Source organism: Chiloscyllium punctatum, chromosome 3 (assembly GCF_047496795.1).
Source record: "Chiloscyllium punctatum isolate Juve2018m chromosome 3, sChiPun1.3, whole genome shotgun sequence".
Lineage (NCBI taxonomy): Eukaryota > Metazoa > Chordata > Chondrichthyes > Orectolobiformes > Hemiscylliidae > Chiloscyllium > Chiloscyllium punctatum.
The window spans coordinates 66,793,304-66,809,652 of NC_092741.1; the positions used below are offsets into that span (position 1 = coordinate 66,793,304).

A 16,349-nucleotide genomic window follows, 5' to 3' on the forward strand; every position below is an offset into this window, starting at 1 on the left:
GAGTCAGGATATAACTGAGAATCCCAGGGTGAAGCCTGGGTGAGGCAATGGGAATGTGATTCACAATTCAGTTTACAGCAATCATTTGCATTGAAAAGTTTTAGTTCATAACCCAAGTGAAAAATTATTTAAGGGGCGTTAAATTTTAAATTGAAAGTGGAAGGTGATGAACCCTGTGGTTCAGTCTCGCTGACACTCATCTTTGCAGTTAGCACATGCAATGGATAAAGTGGTTATTTGACTACAATATAACAAATGAATTTGAAGCCAAAAACCTGTCAAAAATAGGTATTACCTTAGGATTTGTGACTATTACACACAATTAACCCTACAATTGAAACACCCTGCTTGTGATTCAATTTCAAAATCACTTCCCTCCCATAGTTACTGCTAACTCCTGATCGACGACAGGGGTCAGCAGCCCTGTATTATCACACCTGAATAACTACATTCATGTGAAAATCAAGGAGACCTAACAAGCAATAGACTCACGCACCTGTTTCACCGTGAACCTAATCTTAACCTTTCGCAAACAACTGAAAGGACTTTTCTTTTAAAAAAAAAGAGAGAGAGTGTCCATGGGATATGGGTGTCTTAGGCCAGGACAGCATTTGGTGCCCATCTCCAACTGCCCTGGAGAAGTTGGTGAGCTGCCTTCTCAAACCACCACAGTCTTCATAGTACAAGGACATTTAATGTTCCATTTGGAAAGGAGTTTGAGGTTTTTGAGTCAGTAACAGTGAAGGGACAGTGATATAGTTGCTGGTCAGTGTGGCAGGGAGAGGAGCATACACTTGCTGCCTTGACCTTCCAGCTGGCTAAGGTCTGTTTGGAAAGTGCTGTTGGAGGAGCCTTGTTGCATCACTGCATTGCATCTTGTTGATGGTACACATTGGTGTAGGGAGCGAAAGGTCACTGGAATAAGATCAGGAGTGGGAAATAAAAGGAGGTACTTATTTTCAGAAGACCCAGAGGTTGACTGTACCTTCAGCTGTCTTCATTTTGGGATAGATAGGTGAGTAAGCTCAGGCAAGAAATCAAACAAATAGTTATTATTAATCTCATCTTTTCAGAAAAGATATCCTCCTCTTCACAATTTTGCAACTTCTCACCAGCTAAACACAGTGTGCTGTAGAGTATTCTGAAATTCTATGCACTGTACCACAGAAAGGAGATCTAGTATCTCCCCACCAGAGCCAAATGAATAGATGAGTCACACCCTTGTGTGGACTTGAAGTTCATGTGTAAACAATTGGGACTTGCGGACAGATCGCCTGCCTGGCCTTTACGGCATTGTGTGAAAATCAAAGAAAAGCCAAAAGACACAAGGTTTCAGTATTTCAGTAAATACACAGCAACTCAAAACATACCCAAATATCATTTTCAGGCCAGGACTTCAGAAGTGTAGCAATATGTCCACGGTCATGGATCGTAATAAAAAGACCCCTGGGAGAGAGACAGACAGAGAGAAAAAGAGAGAGAGAGAGAGAGAGAGAGAGAGAGAGAGAGAGAGAAAGATTTTAGTTTTATGGCTTTCATTAAAAGTGTATCACAACTTAACAAGCAAACCTTGGAAGGTGGGTGAGGTCAATCCCATGAGATGGGGACCCCAGTGATCTGAATTGGCACGCCATGTATACAAAATGTTGCCAAGCCAAATCAAAATGATTGTTAATCATATACAGCAGGTCCAAAATTAAAATACCATAAATTAACAGTCCTTTACAACAGCAATGCATGTCCTATACAATACATTATACTTGACAGTAAAGTTGAACAACTTTGGAAGACATTCTTCCTTATTCAGACTTGCCTGAAATACAATGCGTGAAAGTAATTGGTTTTTCTAAATCAACAAAGAGTGTCAAACCTGGCTGTCCCAATAAAACTTGTGACCAGATCACAAAGCTATTAGGATGCCACAGTCTAAGTTGCCTTTGTGCCAATCACAACTAAAGAACCAAAACTCAATTGAAGTTATTAATACATTCCAACCCAGTTGTCTGGTACTTGTTTAAAAGAAAAAGTCAGGTTTTACATGACTCAATTCCGATCAAGTTGCCGATTTGATTTATTTCTGGATTTAGAAATAACAGAGGTCATGAGGCTAAATCCATGTTCATAGTCAGTACTTGGTGCCTGGAATGTTGCACAAATGTCAAGAATGAACATTTTTCAAAACTGGTCATATTTAAAGGGCAGAATTCACCAAATCAATGTCTGAATAGAATGAATCTGAACTATTGCCACAAACAAGTTTGAAATCAGAATACTGTTCACCTATTGGTTGCCACACTTCCATCATAGTTTAGTGTAAGAGAACATCAATTGCACTACACTTAGGATTTGGAAAAGAATGAGTTATCTTGGTGGTGATTGCAGGGTAAAAACAATGACTGCAGATGCTGGAAACCAGATTTTGGATTAATGGTGCTGGAAGAGCACAGCAGTTCAGGCAGCATCCGAGGAGCAACAAAATCGACGTTTCGGGCAAAAGCCCTTCATCAGAAATAAAGTGGTGATTGCAGCCTGATCAAAAGCATGCCACTTTAAATTCCACTTGCAGACATCTACTTTTCAGGTGGTTACCTAGCAGCCACCGATCGAAGGACTGTAGCAGTGTCAACAGCAGGGAATCTGAACTGCATCACTCCAATAAACACAGCTACAGAGATACGGAGTCGATTTATTCATCTTAGCTTTTGTAAACTGCATAGCTTCAATTGTTGTCAAACAACTGAAAATTGCCACAGCAATACCATTTCACAAGGAACATCACTCAGCCATCAACACAAAACTATTGTGGCTTTTGTGAGCATTTTCAGGCAATATTGGAGCATTGCATTTATTCGTTTGTTCTCTGCAGTACTTGACCAATACATTGCAGATTCACATTAGCGTAATTAATGCAAAGGGTCTTGACAATGAACTCTCTACATTCAGAGATCAAACTACCACTACATCACACTGGCATTAGAAAAATATTCAACTTGCCCCTTCTTCATAGGTTGCTCTTGAACCATTTCAAGAGCAACATAATTGAGTCCTGTGTCCAAGCATCATATACTCAAAGATCATCTCAGGTACACAATTCTGTTCCAACAATTGTTTGGATTCCCATTGCAACACTGTCGCTATGCTACTTTTCTTCCCAAGAATAAACATACGTGGGTGTGTGATGCAAGCATCATCTTCCATAAATCAAGTTCACTTAATGTAAAATTGCTCAATTGTGTTAAAATGTCGAAGGCAGTCACTTTCAAAAGTGAGTCTTTAAACAATATCAGATTTTTGAAATTTGATGTACAAAATACAAATTTTGCTTTTTTGAAATGACTACTTTCTTCTAGGATCAACACGAAGGTAAAGTCAACAGCCTTACCACCAAACAGCTGATCTGTTTTGAGAAACTATTCATGGTGGGTCACCATGCCTCAGGCAAGGGGAATGGTTGAGAAAGAGATTCCTTTGTAACCTCAGACATAGGTGTGACTATGAACATGTGATTTGTGTAATTATGCAAAAAAGCATTCTTGAATAAAAGTCAACACTCCACAAATTCAGAAGTATACATTTCACTGTATCAGTTCTCAATAATTACTGTACACTTAGCCCCAAGATCATGAATGCCCAGTATAAATAAAATAGACATATTCATCTTGACATACCCTCTGACCTGCTCTTGTAGCCACTGCATTATACAGGGAGTCCAGTTGAGTTTCTGGTCAATGGTAACCCTAGAATGTTGATAGTGGGGCATGGGGCAGTGGCTAGATTGCCTCTTACTGATGGTCATAGCCTGGCACGTGGTGAAAATATTACTTGCCACTTGTCAACCCAAATCTGGATATTGCCCTGATCCAGTTGCATTTGCACATGGACCGCTTCAATAGCTGAGGATTAACGAATGGTGCTGAGTATTGTGCATTTCACTGGTGAACATCGCCACTTCTGACCTTATGATAGAAGCAAGTTCATGAATGAATCAGTTGAAGATGGCTGGTTCTAGGACACTACCCTGAGGAATTCTTGCAGAGATGCCCTGGAACAGAGCTAACTGATTTCTAACAGCAACAACCATCTCACTATGTGCCAGGTATGACTCCAACCAGCACGGATTTTGCCCCAATTCCCATTGATGCCAGTTTTGATAGAACTCCTTGATGCCAAACTCAGTCGAAAGTAGCCTTGATGTCAAGGGTTGTCACACTCACCTCAGCTCTGGAATTTTGATTGCTGTTTGGCATTCTAGTCCTGCTTGGTAGCTTCACCCGTTTGATATTTGATTTTTATTATGTCTGGTAGTGCGCCTTCTGCACTCTCCATTGAACAAGGGTGACCCTCCTGGCTTGAGGGTAATGGTTGAGTCGGTGATATGCCAAGCCTTTAGGTTGCCAATTTGTACTGACATACAATTCTGCTGCTGTTGATGGCTCACAGCGCCTCATGGGTTCCTACTGTGTCCCATTTAACACTGATTATGCCAGAGCACAGAGGGTATTCTCTGTGAAGGCAGGACTTTGTCTCCATAAGAACAGTACAGTTGTCACTCTTACTGATGCTGTATCTGCAGCAGGCAGATTGGTAAGGATGGAGTCAAGTGTGTTTTTCCTCTTGTTGGCTCTCACCGACTGCCACAGACCCAGTACAGCAGTTATGTCTTTTAGGAGCGGACCAGCTTGATCAATGAAGTGCTGCTGTAACTGATGTTCATTCGAAAGGCTGCCCATTCTCCCACCAGTACAGTCTTAATTTTTCCTTTAACCTTTGGAGATCAGGTATTGTTCTGGGAATTTAACAAAAATGCTCTCTCAAAAATCAATATATCCTTCAAGATGTTATGCCGAGAACTCCTCTCATTGCCCCAAGTGTGGCTTTGCGAGGACTTTGTACAAGTCCTATCTCTTTAATCCTCTAACTATAAAGGCCAGTATTCTTTTGGTCTTTGAATATTCTGTACCTTTCAGTAGCATTTTAAATATTTGGACCCCTCAGTCTCTTTGGACCTCGACCGTTTCTAGCTTTTCACCACTTAGTAGGTAGTCTGTTGATCCTTTTCAGATTCCAAGCAGGTAACCTCACCTTTACATACTTTGAATCTGATTCACCAACTTTCTCTACTCCCTTAAATCTATCAATCAATAACCTTTTGTATGGGACATATAAAGCTGCATAGCTTCCAATACTGACAACATTTATGTCATCAACAAACTTCGATATATGGCCATTTAAACTATTAATAAACGCAATAAATAGTTGAACCCCAAAACAAATCATGCGGAACACTACTAGTCAGTCATATTCTACCTATTGCAGCAACAGTTCAAGATCCCTCCTCTGCCACACTATTTCAATGAACTCAGCTTTATCCAATTGCTTTTTAAAAAGGGTCTTTATGGAATGCCTTCTGGAACCCATGTAAATAAAACCGATAGACATTGCCCTGTCCAATTTGTTTGTTTAGTAGTTCTAAAAACTTGTGTCCGATTTGTTAGACATAATTTTCAACTGATCAAAGAGCATCAGCATGGGCACAAAAGGATAGATTAACAAGATGTTCAGTCACCATACCTTTGATTATAGATAAACTATTGCCCAATAGTTGTTGTTCAACTAATTGTTCTGTAATTCATTTTCCTTGACTAATTTCTTAAGCAGAGTAAATAAATGTTTTCAATTTGAAGATTTGGGATAACTTTGGAAAATTATAGTTAATGTCCTCCTTCCTTTGAAACTTCTGTCTCAATGGCTTCAAAAGCCATAACTAAAGAAAAGCATGCTTTAACAAATATATAATATTTAGAAAATTGTTAAATTTACATAGAAGCAATGATAAACTGATTAATGTATTCAGTGTGACTCAGTGAGAGCTAGAAAGAATGGAATATAAATCCATTTGTCGCTCTTCAGCAAATACATTTGATGTAATGCCTGTTACTTTGGTCTACACTTGATGTTTGTGGTAAGATGGCCTCATTAGTTTTGCAACTAAATGAGAAACTGATCTTTTTGCAGTCAGCTTGGCTTAGAGTGAAGACAGGCATAATGACGTTTGAACTTTTGAAAAATTGTGTACCTAGTTTGAACTCGAGTTAACAATAAAAACTGAAAAATGCACAAATGATGAAATATTTGTATTCTGGGTGGATTGTTGATTTTTTGGGTCTCTGGGGGTTTAATAAGGGGCTTGTGATTTATGAGTAGAGTGCACGCGCTGCCAGGAATGAAACTCTGATCTTCAGAAGAGTTTAAGTATTCAAATCATATGATAAATAAAAACAATCCAAACACTACTTGCTCTTCTGCCCTCTAATTTTTGTTTCCCTACTGTGCCTTGCCATTTGTATCCTTCATTAACAAAAAGTAACCCTCCCTTTCAATCATGGTTTCACCATCCCAGTTAAGCTACTATTTTCACCAGATTCGAAATCCGCATATCCATGATAACGATTTCCCTAGCTACTACAGCACTTTATTAGCAAGTCATGGCAATTTAGCAAGTCATCTGCTAAATTGCAAACTGTCCACAAGCCATAAGGTGTACACTCAAATAGTATTTCAGGAATCAGTACAAAGTCTAGGCTTTGCAATTCCAATATTGCTGTAAGTAAAAGTATATCCTTTTAGCTAGGAGGTATTAATCCTAGGCCTTGCATCACATTCCTGTTCAGCAAGATACAAGATGTCTCGTTTACCACAGCAGATCAGGAGGCCTCTCTCACGCCCTGATCAACAGTTACTTTGGTTCACCATTTTCTGGTATCTTGCAGAGCAAATTTGCCTCTAAGATATAAAAGTAGTTCTGGTCAACATTTCAACATGACAATTGAGGAGCTGTTCTAGTTGCTTGCTTACTATCAAACTGTATTTGATGCCAACTCCAGGCCACGGAAGAAACTTGTTCCATGGTTTAGTTCTGACCAACTCTAACTGTATTCTCCAGCACCGTCATTGCTCGAGACTTCCTTGGACATGCTAAAATCTACCTATTCCGCAAAATCACCTTTTATTAGATAGTTCAGATTGCATTGTTGGTTCAACATAATGGTTTCCAGATAAAAGCGGAATGTGTAAGACTGTATCTTAACTACACCTTAAGATAAAACAAAATCAGAACCTACCATAACACTATGATAAGACCATTACCTTTTAAATATTGATGAAGGAATGAAATATTTTAAACATTCTGCACTGCAAGGCATTGCGAAAACAGTCAATTTCTTCCTTCTCAATGTTTGTAACTTAAAGTTTTTGTTTTATTTCATCTATTAATTTGTTTGCCTCCATTTTAAAGAACTTCAATTTTTGGTCTGTATTAATCCAGACAAATATAAACTTCAGCTTCAGCATGGCACTTCTGAAATCCACTGAAGGGAGTTTTGCTCTTTTCCTTCTTGTAATGTTTTTCCAGACATAAAAGGTGACAGTCTGAACAATCTTTCTTTGCCATTTATAACTCTAGGTGTACAATGCTGGAGTTCACTCCAAACCAGACCTGATCACAGGCTTAGATTTGTCACAAAAAGGCTAAAATAGCCACAGTGATAGGGGGTTACAGTCTACACTATGGAAGAGAAATCAGCATCATGGTGGATAACACCTTTGTAAAAACGTCTCATTTAGATCTGGCAGTTGTGCTGGATCTGAATATCTAGAGCATGAAAGGCTGTTGACGAGTTTCCTTCCAAGTCCTTCCACTGTGCTCTGACAGCAAGTATACGCAAGAAGGAAAAAAAAACGTGTTTGACTTCATTGACACCAACTTTCTTTCCACATCTGTCCATATAAGTATTAAAAATAAATCACTGCACAATTCATGTGGAGACCAAGTCTTGTTTTAAATTCATTCATGGGTTGTGGGCATCAGTGGCTGGGCCAACATTTATGACCCTTCCCTAATTGCTACTTCAACTGACTAGCTTGCTAGGGCTGCTTCAGATGGCAGCTAAGAGTCAAGCTGTTTGATTTGATTAGATTAGATTCCCTACAGTTTGAAAACAGGCTCTTCAACCCAACAACTCCACACCGACTCTCCAAAAAGTAACCCATTTACCCTTAACTAACGCACCTAACACTATGGGTAATTTAGCATATCCAATTCACCTAATCTGCACAGTTTTGGATTGTGGGAGGAAACCAGAGCATCCAGAAGGAAACCCACGCAGACAGAGGGAGAATGTGCAAACTCCACTCAGACAGTTGCCAGAGGCAGGAATCAAACCTGGGTCCCTGGCACTGTGAGGCAGTGATGCTAACCACTGAGCCACCATGCTGCTAAGGCAGCACTGTGTTGTGGGTCTGGATTTTTGTGCAAGTCAGGCCAAATTATGATGTCAGATTCCTTTCCCTAAAAAGGACATTAATGAACCAAATATGTGCTTAGAACACTAGACTGTGACTGTGGTCACCATTAGATTAGGTATGGTCTATCCTGCTGTGTGGCACAATTGCCATGTTAGATGGGATATACTTGGAACAGATCGAGCAGCTCAGACCACATATTCATAATGGACTTTGAAGCATAAGCATCAGCCAACCTGCACCCCAATCTACAACTGCATGGCATATCCCCAAACGTACCAGTCCCATCAAGGCAGGGGAGCGACCCTGCTTCAAAAGGAGTGTCCATGTTAGGAGCAGCACCAAGCATACCTAAAATGAGGTGGCAACCTGGTGGAGTTACCAAACAGGATGACTTTCATGCCAAACAGCATAAGCAGCATATGGTAGACAGATTAAAGTAATGGAGTTAAGCAACCAAGACATCAAATCTGGCCTCTGCTGCCTTGCTTCATCCAGTCATGAATGATGGTGGGTAAGTAACTCACTGGAGGAAGAAGTTTCACAAATATACCCTGCCTCAGTAATGAGAGAACCCAGCACAGTGAAAAAGACAAGATTGAAGTGAAGTGTTTGCAACAATCTTTATCCACAAGAGGTGCCATCATCACAGATGGCAGTCTTCAACCAATTCTGCCCACAAGATGTGAAAGGTACAGCTGGAGGCACTGGATAGTGCAAATGCTATGGGCCCTGACAATATTAGTCATTGTATTGAAGACTCATGCTCCTGTACTTGCCACTCCCCTGTGGAAGATGCAACACTGGTATCTACCCAGCCTGTGGAAAATTGCCCAGATACGACCTGTACACAAAGCAGAACAAATCCAACCTAGCCAGTTACCACCCTAGTCTACTTCGATCATCCGGAAGGTGATGGAAGGGGTCACCAGTGCTATCAAGCAGCACCCAGACAGCTATAACCTGCTCAGTGACATAGCTTGGGTTCTGCCAGGACCACAACTCCTGACGTCACTACAGCCTTTGTTCAAACAAACATCAACAAGAAAAAGAGCGGAATTCCAGGAGGTGTGGAGAGAGTATCTATTCTTGACATCAAGGTTATGTTTAACAAAATTTTAGCATCAAGGAGTTTGAGCAAGACTAAAATCTGTGGTAGTCAAAAAGTGTGACACTGGAAAAACACAGCAGGTCTGGCAGTATCAAGGAGCAGCAAAGTAGACATTTCAAGCATAAGGAATGTGGGGGTGAAAGGGTTGAGAAATAAATGGGGGGGGGACAAAAGAGAAAGATAGCATGGAAGGCAATAGGTAGAAGCAGATGGGAGGGCGATGGTGATAGTTCAGAGCAGATAGGTGGGAAAGAAGATGGATAGATGGGACAGTTCAAGATGGCAGTGCAGAGTTGGAGGGTTGGACTTGGGATGAGGTGGGGGAGGGCGGAGGGGGATATGAGGAAACTGGTGAAATCGACATTGATCCAGAGTGATTGGAGGATGCCAAAGCAGAGGAGGGAGTAGTTTTTCCTCCAGGCATCAGGTGGCCAGGATTTGGCAGAGGCTGCAGCCCAGGACTTGCATATTCTTGGAGGAATGGGAGGGGGAGGTAAAGTGGTTGGTGTGTCCTAGAGATGTTGTGAAACATCCTGCGAGTTGGCGTCCTGTTTCCCCAATGTAGAGGGGACCACATCAAGAGCAACGAACACAGTAGATGAGGTGCTTGGATGTGCAGGAAAACCGGTCAGATGTGGAAGGATCCTTTGGGCCTTTGGACAGAGGTGAGGGGAGAGGTATGGACACAGGTTTTACACTTCATGCAGTGGCAAGGGAAGGTGCCAGGACTAGAAGGTAAATTGATAGGGGACATGGACCTAACAAGGGAGGTGCAGAGGGAAAGTGGTCCTGTATTTGCTCAACTTTTGAAAAATGAAGGCAATTGTATTGAAATTTCTGCAATTATTGTAGCATTCTCTGAGGAATGCTTAAAGGGGTGGGGTCTTGGTGGTGGAAGATGTGTTGTAACCAGAGATGGTGGGATGGAAGGTGAGGACGAGGAGGGTTCTGTCCTTGTTGTGGTTGGAGGGATGGGGTTCAAGGGCAGAGGTGCGGAAAATGGAGGACATGCACTGCAGGGCATTGTTGACCACGTAGGAGGGGAAATTGCAGTCCTAGTGTGATCCCAGGTAGCTGTGGTCTCCTCTACATTGGGGAGACAGAGCACCAACTCACGGAATGTTTCAGACAACATCTCCAGGACTCAAGCAATAAACATCCCACTGCTCTGTGGTTAGCCACTTCACTCCCCCTCCCACTGTGCCAAGGAATGAAACTCCTTGGCCTCTTCTGGCCACCCGATGTCTGGAGGAAGAACACCTCATCTTCTGCCTTGATCTCATGCAGTTGCAGGGTCCCAACGCTGATTTCACCAGTTTCCTAAACTCCCTTCCCTCCCTTTTCTCCCCCCCCCCCCGCCCATCTCATCACAGATCCAACCCTCCAACTAAGCACTGCTCTCTTGAATTGTCCTATCTATCCATCTTCCTTCCCACCTATCCACTCGGACCTATCACCCCCCCCACCTGCATCTACCTATCACTGTCCAAGCTACCTTGTCCCCATCCCCTCCTATTTTATCTCAGCAGCTGCCCACCGCACATTCCTGAAGGGCTTATGCCCGAAATGTCGACTCTCCAGCTCCTCGGACGCTGCCTGACCTGCTGTGCTTTTCCAGCACCACACTTTTCAACTCTGACTCTCCAGCATCTGTCCCCACATTTTCCTTAAAATCAGTGGTCATTAGGCATGGGGCAGGAAGAGGTCTGCACAGGTTGAAATCACATCTGGTAGATGTAGTAATGGTTGTGGCTGTTGTAGATCAGTCACAGTTCCAGGACATCTCTGCAGCAGTTCCTCAGGTTGTGTCCTTTTTCCCCCTCCAGCTTCTACCTCTCCTGAATTAAGTTCTCATCCAAAGCTAAACCACAGCTAATCACAGTGTAACGCTTAAAATGCAGATGGCCTACCAGCATCTGGCTGGAGAAAATTTCTGGAAAAACAGAACTGAATCTTGGCAGGATTAATAACATGAAGTGTTAACTTTCTCACTGCACAGATTCTGCCAGACTTGGCGTATTTCCAACATTGTGTTTTTATTTTGTTGTCTCTGATGTTGTTGAATGTCTACTTAAGTTTTCAGTTTGGTGACTTGTCCATAATGTGGACACCTTAAAAGCTGTAAGACATATTTCTATATACAAATTATTAGCTGATTATTATTCACTCAATAAGAAAGTAGTCTTTAGTTTTGGCTCATTCTCTAAAAGTTTGACATGGTTTAACCATGCTGCAATTACAATATCTGGTCACATTTTTTACACTTTACATCCTATTGTTATATGTTTTAATGAATGTTATGGATTTACTGGCTCTATCAATTGTGTAATCATCCATGCATTAATTTGCACAAAAGATCAGAATAAAAATACAAAATAAAAGTTTTATTCTTGATGGTTCTGGACGCTGTATCAGCCAACTTCAGTTTCTGGAACTATGATTGGATTAAAAATCCTTAATTATGTAAACACAGGAACTTGGAAATTTAAGCAGGTGGCTAACATTCAGGCTATTAATTCTGCTCTGCATTTCTAGATCAGAGCTGCTTATCTATTTCTGCACCATTTCCCCTCCACCATCTTACTTTCCCTTGACTCCACAGATTTAACTTGTTTTGTACCTGCGCAATGATTTAAGTCTCCACAACCCTTTCTGGCCGAGAGAATTTCAAAGATTCACCACCCTCACCTTAAAATGACGTACCATTTTTATTCTGAGACTCTCTTCTCAAATGTAACCGGACAGAAACATCCTTGCTTTATTGACCCTGCCATAATTTGCGCTACAATAATTGCAGGAATTTCGATACAATTGCCCTCATTTTTCAAAATTTGAGCAAATACAGGACCACTTTTTTTTAAATCTACAAAGACAATTTTACCCTCCCAGAGATTAGTTTCCAGTGAAAGTACATCCTTCCTTTGATAAGAGAGACTAAAGCTGTGCACTAACACTATAAAACCCAAGCACAGCATCTTTACTCCTAGATTTAAACCTCCTTGTAAGGCAGGCTAACATTCCATTTGTTTCCCTAACTTTTAGTGACTCATGAATAAGGGCATCCAGGTCTCTTTGGACATCAACACTTCCCATCTGCTCTCTCTTCATGAAATACTCTATTTCTGTTTTGTTTCTACCAAAGTGAATAACCTCACTTATTTACACTATAATTCATCCGCCATGGTCTTGCCAATTTGGCTTGCTCAAGTCCTTAGAAGTCTTTTTTTTTAAAATCCTCCATACCACTCACCTATTTTCATTAACAAATTTTGAGGTTTATTTGGTCTCCACATCCAAATCATTGGTAGATATTGTGAATAACTGGAGCCAAAGCACTGATTCTTGCAGTAACTCACTGCCAGAGCATGCTGTTATCAGTCATACCATTATAGATTAAGGAGGAGGAACAATGCTGTATGTTGCAGGGCTGTACAATATTGTGCAATAAGACTGACATTTCTTTGGTAGAGTTCTATTTCGCAATGTGCCATAAGGAATGGTGCTCCACACTGTTATGAAGGGATTAAAATAAAACTAGAAATCTGATTTGTGCTAAAAGTCAAGTTGGCACACTAATAAAAGGCTTTGTTACTTCATCACGCACTACCCTAAAGGGTAGCTTCAATTTTCAAAACTGCAGAAACTGTTGGAGTTAATATTACAAAATCCCACTTTTACACGTTATCACCTGTAATTTTTCACAGTATAATTTGTATTTCTTTGCAGAAGTTAATATGACACCATTTGTGGATTTTTGGGTTGTTTGAATAATTACATGATGAATACAACAGACAGAATTCTCTCATTTTCACCTGGTGCTTTGTCAAGCAAGATTCATGGCCTGGTCTGCCATAGTTCACAGCCATTATTTGGAGGAGCTGGTGTTGAACTGGGCTGAAAAAAAAAAGTTAAAAATCACAACACCAGATTATAGTCCAACAGGTTTAGTTCACAGCCTATTTCCTCACACAACATTCCACTCTACTTCTATTCATTATTCAGTTGGGCTCTGGGCTGTACTTTTGGGGAAAATCACTCAGGAGAGACACAAGTGCTTGCCACTGCTAAGAGCTTCCAGCATTCCCATTGCCAAATCGCATATTTGAAGTCCAGCTGCATACCCCTTCAGACTCCACAAACAGAACGACCGCTCACGCTGTGGTCCTCAATTATCACTGGAGGCATGGCCCAGAGGAAAGGAAAGCCCATTCTGTGCTTTGTGAACTGGGTCCTCGAGCAGCTGGCAGACCTCTTATCCAGCTCATCTCCACACCACCAAGCCAACCTGGAGACAAATCATAGCCTGGGTTGGGGCTGTGCCCCTGGTGTAAAGGGGAGGGGGGGGGGGGGGAGGAGAAACCCATTGCTCAGCAATGCAAGAAAAACCGTAGATCATCTTCTGCGCTTTGCAAAATTAAGTGCCACCATTTGCACTGTGCTGCCTCTCACTTACAGGGCGAACATTCACATTAACCCTGTACTCTCATTTCGCCATGGCTCAAGAACTATACTCTAGTACTGTTGCATCTTGACTACACTAAGACCATGTTCCATGCTAGTGATGACACATGACCACCCAATTTACTCAGCTTTCCCAATCTTCAATAATCTCTAAAGAATGCCAATTTGAAATTATGTTTTGATATTTCTTAATATGCTAGTTTCTGACAAAAAAGTTCATTTGTTAATAATTATTCAATATTTATTCTTGGAGGAGTGAATTATTGGCAGGTGCTTGTAATAAAATGTATTAAAAATGGCTAGCAAAGTGAAAACTCAATTGTACTTATTCACTGAAATGGATGACGATGATGATGATCTGAAGCTCCTTTTGAAATTCAAGATAGTTTGTCTGATGTCTGTTGAATTTATTTGAGCCCAGTAGTCCACACATACCCAGCATGACCTAGAAAACTTGAAAAAATTTGATATAGAACCTGTAAGCCGATCCAGGTGAGATTGGAAGATATTCTTTGAAAGTTGGCAAGCATTCATTGGGAATCAACAGTCCATGTAAGCTGTCTGTATGCCTGGCTGCACATCAGGACAAGGACCTGCGTACACCCTGTCATCCTTTGTGCATCCATGACCACAAATCCCAGGCCAACACTTCTGAACCATTGCTCATTATTTAGTGCTCACACAGCAGCTTCAATGGCTTTCCAGTTTCTGATCAAACAAAGCAATGGAAGGTTGGCCTTGGGAAGGTGAAGAGACTAGGCTGCAACTTGGAAGTTCTCAGAGCAGAGGGTATACACTTTACAGTCCAGTGACTGGCAGTGCAGGGTCCAGAAAGCAATGGCCTAGTGGCATTATCACCAGACTGCTAATCCAGAAATTCAGCTAACATTCTGGGATCCGGTCCCGAATCCCATCACATCTTTTATTGCATCCAAATCCCAATAACTGCTATCAGGAATTAAAGAAGCTTTGAAAAATCTAATATCTTTGAAACAGTTTGGGAGTTTACAAATCAACAAACCGTTTGCTACTTACAGGGACACCTTTGCAGAATAATCTCCATGAATTGTGGGCTTTGCTCAACTGCCTGTGTTCAATTCCTCTTACGAAAGTTGAAATCTTTTGGTTTTGAGTGGCTAATGTTGATTGTTATATTCAGGTTTGTCCTAAATCAATCCATTATTTTCCCATAATTCTGTCCACCTTCCATCATATCCTCAATACCTTCTCTTTTTAGGGCCGTTTCCACTTGTTTCAAAGCCTAAACTTATTCTCCACTCTTCCTATCCTATTGGCAGAGGTATTCTGTTCATGTAACCTTGTCCTTCAGTGATGGCTTGCTTGATCACTTCCGTGGTAAAAACAATGACTGCAGATGCTGGAAACCAGAGTCTAGATTAGAGTGGTGCTGGAAAAGCACAGCAGTTCAGGCAGCATGCAAGCAGTAAAAGTGACATTTCGGGCAAAAGCCCTTCATCAAGAATACAGGCCTATATTCCTGATGAAGGGTTTTTGCCCGAAACGTCGATTTTCCTGCTCCTCAGATGCTGCCTGAACTGCTGTGCTTTTCCAGCACCACTCTAATCTAGACCTTGGATCACTTCCTGTCATCCTGCAATAAGAGACAATAAGTCAGTGCACATAAAATTCCATAACATCTCAAAGGCTGAGTTTCCTGAATATCTGTTCGTATTAAAATTCATGTTTGTGAATTTGCTTAACTAAGATTATAGTCAGTGCTGGTCCAGCTTACAAACTTGGTTTTGTGGCAAGACAAAAAGTGATAAATCAAATAATTTTCAACTCAGACAGTTCCCAATCTGTTAAACCTGCTTCTGTTCCCTTTTGGTCTTTATTCCTCATGTCATCCCCTTAGTCCTACAGAGTGCTCAGGCCAGAGTTTGAGGTCTGTTATCTTCCAGTGCACCTGCTCCATTCTGCATTGTACCTTGGACTCTGCCCTGCTGTATGGTTTAGCTTTGGCTTCACTTCTATTCAGCTCTTAACCACATCCCTTCTCACCTAATAGCTAGACAGTAGAAAACTTTTTAAAATAAATTAAGTATCATTTGAGTTCCACAAGAATCTGAACACCATGACCAGCTACCAATAAACATCTTCCACCTGTTCATCCCCACCTTATTTTGACAATAATCATCCCTTCCTCTATTTTCTCTCCCCTCTGTACTTTTTTCAAGATCAGATATTCCCAAACTATCTTACTGGATAATACGTAGCATAAATAGTGGAGTGGATAAGTGACATATGGTGTTTCATAGCTCTGTATACACCATGGAGTGTAATTTTCTCCATGGTGATATGGGAGTTGATTTTGAGTAACTGATGGGAGGGTCTCCAGAAACTCAGTTGCATCAGTCACATACACACGATGCTGCAAGAACAGACCACAAGCAGCGTTCTCCGAAGTGCCCAACTCTCAGCCTGGTTTTCCAAAGCTTGTCTACAACCTACACAG

At 41.3% G+C, this 16,349-nt stretch overlaps 1 protein-coding gene across 2 annotated transcripts in view; it reads right to left on the reverse strand.

The window, feature by feature from the left end:
• The window catches only part of me1 (malic enzyme 1, NADP(+)-dependent, cytosolic), a 420,143-nt gene that overhangs the window by 240,266 nt on the left and 163,528 nt on the right, over positions 1 to 16,349 (reverse strand). For both annotated transcript variants that reach the window (XM_072554540.1, XM_072554546.1), the window contains exon 4: positions 1,371 to 1,446. In XM_072554540.1, the coding sequence (XP_072410641.1) occupies positions 1,371 to 1,446 (76 nt within the window). The remainder of the gene's footprint in view (positions 1 to 1,370; positions 1,447 to 16,349) is intronic.